The sequence below is a fragment of the Camellia sinensis genome, unplaced genomic scaffold, assembly GCF_055761805.1.
Source record: "Camellia sinensis isolate YWXY unplaced genomic scaffold, ASM5576180v1 Unanchor624, whole genome shotgun sequence".
NCBI lineage: Eukaryota > Viridiplantae > Streptophyta > Magnoliopsida > Ericales > Theaceae > Camellia > Camellia sinensis.
Genome location: NW_028129499.1, coordinates 32,026 through 38,423, shown reverse-complemented (window position 1 = coordinate 38,423; position 6,398 = coordinate 32,026). Strand labels below are relative to the sequence as shown.

At 37.3% G+C, this 6,398-nt stretch overlaps 1 protein-coding gene across 1 annotated transcript; it reads left to right on the top strand.

Moving 5' to 3' along the window:
• The first annotated feature begins 568 nt into the window (after positions 1-568).
• Positions 569-5,778, top strand: LOC145818848 (LRR receptor-like serine/threonine-protein kinase EFR). The gene is made up of 3 exons (XM_082912923.1): positions 569-866; positions 4,980-5,104; positions 5,248-5,778. Exons 1-3 carry the CDS (start codon positions 569-571, stop codon positions 5,776-5,778), a joined length of 954 nt encoding a protein of 317 aa, XP_082769049.1.
• Positions 5,779-6,398: the final 620 nt, after the last annotated feature.

The window sequence follows — 6,398 nt, the reverse complement described above, 5'->3', positions numbered from 1 at the left end:
TATCGGAATCCGAGATAAGCGGATAAGGGACAAGAGTCCTAGAATGAAGAGGGAACTCAACTTGGATATGGACAAGAGTCCTAGAGAAAAGAGAAGACTTCTGCTAAGATAAGGATAAAGCTCTTAGGGAGTTTATCTTTATCTCTTGAGGAATCCAAAGTAAGTACTAAATTGAAGTCCATAGAAGTCAGGCTTCTAGTAGGACTTGGATTAAATAAACTATAAAAGAGACGCACCCCTGTGGGTCTAAGGTACGCAGTTTTATACTCAAGCTTGTGAGTTTAGCACTTGATTATCTTTGAGAGATATACTGACTTGATCGTCGGAGTGCCCCCGGGTGGAAGAGCCACCGCCGGAGCCTTTTCTTTCTGTCGCAGGTTCACTGAAGCCATCTATTTTGCCGATGCTCTCCAGCTGATTACTAGGTGGGCAGTGTGGTCAGAAAATCACCCACACACTTTACTTGGCAAACAATTTCTTCACTAGTCCCATACCCGATTCGCTGTCAAATGCTTCGCAAATTTCAAGGATTGACATTCCTTACAATAATTTCACAGGCAGTGTACCTATGAGTTTTGGGAATTTACAGAGTTTGTGGTGGTTCAATGTTCTTGACAATGATCTCGGAAGCGGTAGACCGGATGATCTGAGTTTCATAACTTCTCTGACCAATTGCAGCCAGATAGAATTCCTGGACATTGCTGACAATCGTTTCGGAGGCGTGTTGCCGAGCTCGATCGCCAATCTGTCAACCCAATTGACGAAGTTACTTGTCTGTGGAAACAAAATTCATGGAACTATACCTGTAGTTATTGCCAACCTCTTCAACTTGGACACACTCAGTATGGGGGAAAACTTTCTTACAGGTAAAAAAAAGATTTCGTTCGAATCAAATAGATCTTACACAAATTTTATGATGAATTTTTTATTAATTGACCCTTATAACAAATTAATTGTCTATTTTTTAACAAAGACATAAATTCAGACTTAATTATTTAGAATTATTATTTTGTAATTTAGATTTATTCTGCACATAGATTCCACCATATATAAATTTAATCTCTACCACATAACCACTCAATCAAAAAATTATCCCAGACTTTTCCTTTAAAAAAAATTATAGATTAATGGTAAACATTACAAATGGTAAACATTACAAATATTAAAATATAAAATTATAAACTACTCCATCAAACAATAACTAATTTTTGCAATTACACTGATAAGTTTTTTTTTTTTTTTAAATGCCATTTCATAAAAAATAAAAGAAACTAATTAAAATAATAACTATTTTAAACTGAGAAAATTAGTCTAAGGTTCCTCTTCCATTTTTAGTAATGGAAGAGATTCATAATATTATTTTTTGATGTCTAAGATCCCTAAACACACACCCATATATCAGATCAGAGAAATTTGACTCTCTCTTTCTCTTTCTGATCTTCATTCTATCCAAACCAAACCCTCTCTCTTTGTGCACATTTCGATCTTCACCTTCGCCTCTGTATTTACCACGCCATCGCCGGAATGCTGCGATCTAAGCTGAACAACTGCGATCTAAGCTGCGAGGGTTCGTGAATATTTCACTTTTTACTACTTCACCGATGAGTCAGTTCGAGGTGACTTCGAACTCCAGTTGTGGTGAACAGAGCTCGGAAATGAAGGCCATGGTGATAAGAAAGACGAGCCATGGTGGCCAAAGATGCAAACATGAGATGATGTCATCAAAACATGCACCATTGTTATATAGGTGGCTTCCACATAGTAGTTTTGTAAGCTTTCCTGACTACATTAAGGAATATTATAGTCTTTGGAGTTTCAGAAGGAAAAATGATCAAGTGTCTTCAATTAAATTCCGTGTCTTCAATGTAATAAATATGCTATGAATGAATTACACACAATTTACAGTTGCTTTCAATTCATGAATTTCTTACTCTCAAAATAATTTTGTTATATTCTTTTTCAAATTAGAACAAATGATCATATTTCATCAAAGAAAATACTTGATTCTGATTCTGCACAAGGTCGTTTTGAAAATATACAAAATACGCACAGAGCTGGGGACATGGATTTAGCAAAGAAGGTGTTTGATGAAATGCCAAGGAGATAATGTCTAAGGTCCTTCAAATCAATTTAGAAAAATTTCAATCTAAACCAGAGAATTTCTCTGGACCAAACCAGAGAAAATTCAGTCCAAATCAGAGAATTTCTTTGGACTAATCCAATTTTCTCTGTAGCAGAGCACTAGTCCTTATTGTTGTCTAGAGAAATTTAGAATTTTCTCAGTGATATGTCCAGAGAAATTCTCTAGATCGAATTTTCTCTGAATCGAATTTTCTCTGGATTGATGTTGAGGGATCTTAAATATTATGAAAATATTGAGTGTCCTTTATGTTATAAAATTTTAAATCCAGAGACCTTAAAAAAAATTCCCAAACTTGACCGCATCGAATCATATTTTATTTTTATTTTTCACTTTTTTGCTCAACATTTTATAAAAAATAAAAAAAATAAAAAATAAAAAACTAATTAAAATAACAATTATTTTAAACTTAACGGCATCAAATCATATAACCATTTAACTAATCAAGACCGTCTATTCTCACAAAAACATGTACTTGACCACAGAGGATGAAACCCTCTGATAATCCGATCCCGCGTCTCCTTCCTTCCTCCCGCTTCCCCTTCCACTGCGCAACTCTGCGTCCCTCTCTTCCTCACTGTGCGGGGGTGATTTCCGCACAATGAAGAAGGGTTGAACTTCGTGGATGAACAGCAGGCTTTGGGAATTGAAGATCTGCACAGAATAACAAACGGTGAGGCTGCCCGACCGGGGTTTGGTCGGAAACCCCTCCGACGGTAAAGTCAAGGACTTAGGGAGAGGAAAAAGAGAGAGGAGAGAATACAGAGTGTATATGTGTTAAGTGTATGGATCCTCCTTCGAGAGTGAATAGTGTTCACCTTTTATAGGAGAAAGTTGTTTGTCGTTCAAGTCCTTCTCTCTCCGCTACCTGTCCAATGTGTCTTATTCGTGGTCGTCTCCCATTGGAGGAGGACGACCACTCCGCCTGACACTCGGGTGCAGGTCTGTTTTGTTTGTCTCATTAGCGGACATCTCTCATTGGAGGAGGACGACCATTCCGCTTACCATTCGGATGCAGGTTTGTCATATACGCACCTTGTCCCTCTGCACCTCCACGTTTCCACGTTCTGTTCATACAGAGGGAGAGGAGCAGAGTTATTTGTCTCTTGTGGGCCCAAGAAAGATCTTCAGTGAATTGGCCTCCTCTAAGTTGGTCTGCTCTAGAACGGTTGTCCAACTAGGAGGTCCAATATGTTGCTCAGCCCACTTCGGAGTGGTTCTGTCCATCCAGAAGGTCCACCATGTTGCTCGGCCCACTTTGGAGTGACGCTCGTACATTGGGCCGAACTCTTATGATTGTCTTACTTCGGAGCAAGTGTTGGCCATAGGGCTGAGGTGTCCGACCTAGCTCCACTTTGGAGTGAGTATCGCATTGGGTCTAGGACCAAGACTTGATTAATTTTTACTCACTTCACTCACCTCCTCTGCTTGAAACTTCAAACATCACCGCCAACGAAACCCTAGCTCCATATTATTGATCTCACAACGGACCCTACTTCCACCCCCAGTTGGTACTCAGCAGAGGTGAATTTTGAGGGAGCCTTGTAGGTGGTGATCATGGATTATGTCCTCAAATTTCTCCTCTACATCTATAACTTCAAACATTATCTCTGGCCAGCCTGTATGAATTCTCTTATTATTTTCTAATCAAGTCCTAATTTTATTCAATATATACATGTATGTGTGTGTGTGTGAATGGGGATTGGGTGTGTGGGTTAATGGGGAATGGGGATTAGGGTTGGGGGAAAGGGGGTTGCTGGGATTGGGGATGGAGATTGCTGTGAATGGCAATTGGCAATGGCTTTTCTTTTCTTTTCTTTAGTTTTTAGGTGAATTGCTAATACACTTTATTTTATTTTAAGTTTGTTTAAAATATAAATTGTCTCTTATAATTTAAAAAATTATAAATATTTCCTTATTAAAAATTTTTATTTAATAGAATTAACTTAAAGAAATGAAATTCATAATTACCCTCCTATACAATAATAAAGTTATCTAAATTATTAATTGAAACATATTTTTAATATCATTAAAAACCGTTAATTGACTTAATGATTTATTAATAAAAATGGCGATTTATTATGAAATTAGAAATCTCAGGGGATAGAATGTAATTTTTAAAACCACAGGAGGCGATTCGTATTTTAATCAAATCTCGGGGTGTATATGTAATTTACCCTTATTTTTATTATTATTTTTAAAGTAATGACTAAAATAGCTAAAAATTTAGGACTAAATTAGATTAATTAAAAATTCAAGATTTGATTTGTTATAAGAGTTTCTAGTAATTTTTTTTACAGTAGTGATTTAGACCCCTTCAAACTTCAACCCCCACCACCCCTATACACACGTGGTGGTTGGTGATTGGAGGAGAAGAAAAAAAAGAAAAAGAAAAAGCGACTAATCAAAAAAGAAAGGGGATCAAAGGGGGTGAAGGGAAAGGGGGTCCCAATCTTTATTCTTTTTTTTTAATGGTACTTTAAAATCTAGTGGAATCAATTGACACCGCACTCATCCATGTGGCCTTGTCCATGCAGGTACTGTTCCGGCTCCGATCGGAAAACTATCAAACTTGAAAAGACTGCATTTGGAATCAAATCAATTGAGTGGAGAGATACCATCTTCCTTTGGCAACATCACTCAACTGTTGTATATTTATCTCCAAAACAACAGCTTAGGAGGAAACATACCTTCAAGTTTAGGCAACTGCCAAAGCCTACAAACTCTAGACCTTTCTCACAACAAACTCAATGGAACCATACCCAAACAGATCTTGAGTCTCTCATCTCTCTCAATAGTCCTTAATGTGTCATACAACTCTCTGAGTGGTCCATTGCAGAGGAAGTTGGGAATTTGACAAATCTTGCAGCACTTGATGTTTCGAAAAAACAAATTGTCTGGAGAGATTCCAAGCAATTTGGAAAATTGTTTTGCTTTGGAATTGCTTTCTATGCAGGGGAATTTGTTTGAAGGAAACATTCTTGCTTTGAGTGGTTTGAAAAGCATTCAATATTTAGACCTTTCTCCCAACAATCTGTCTGGCCCAAGTCCACAATACATGGCCAAGCTTTCCACAACATTTGAATCTTTCATTTAACGATCTTAAGGGTGAAGTGCCTGCTCAAGGGGTCTTCAAAGATGTGAGCGGAGTTGAGGTGTCTAGCAACATGAAGCTCTGTGGGGGGATCCGAGAACTGAATCTTCACCTGTACCCCGTGCAATCAACTAAAAAGCCCAAGAAGCACATTGCTTTCAAGTTGATTTTGGTTTTGATAATTGTTGCCTCTTGGTTATTTTTCTGTGCAAAAAAGTTAAAGAATAAGCCACAATCAACATCATCTTCCGTTGGGCATGAACACCCAAAGATTTCTTACGAAGAGCTCCTCAATGCAACTAATAGATTCTGTTCGAGCAATTTGATTGGTTCGGGTAATTTTGGGACAGTGTACAAAGGAATTCTCGATCCAGATGAAACAATTGTTGCAGTGAAGGTACTCAATCTTCAACAACGTGGAGCTTCCAAGAGCTTTATTGCTGAATGCCAAGCTTTGAAAAACATCCGGCACAGAAACCTTGTCAAGATTGTCACTGTTGGGTATACCCCCTTATTGAAGTGTGGGACACAATTGGTTTATTAAAAGAGTTTAATTTAATTTGGTATTAGTTATAATATATTTTTATATATTATATCTAATTTGTGGAGACCTAATTCAATTTGGTAACAATTAGGGTTTGATTACAAAACCCAATACTCAACCATATATATATATAGATATGTATGGCTTTGTTTTTCTTGAAGTATAATGCACAACGGCTGCCCTAATTAATTTGTTGTTCCCCGAAGTGGAGTAAAGCAGCAGCAACATTGATACTTGGGTGCATTGATTCTTGGGTGTACATTCAAGTTGGTGCACTAGTTTTGTGTGGAATTAAGTTGGTGAATATTTCGTTATTTTGGGTCCTCTTCAACTCTGGTTTCGAAGATTTTGATTCATCTATTTAGTGAGGTCTTTTCTCTTGTTTATTTGTGATTATTTAGAATTCACCTAAGGGTGGTTTGTGAGACCATTTGTGTCTCGTTTGTAATCGTTTGGAAACTTTTTGGTTGATAGTGGAATCGGATTTCGATCCCGTGGACGTACCTCATATTGAGGGAACCACGTAAAATTCTTTTGTTGCTTTTGATTTAATTTTTCCTCATTAGCTTTTATTCCCATTGATTGATTTACTTGTAGGGAATCATATATTTTCCCTAACA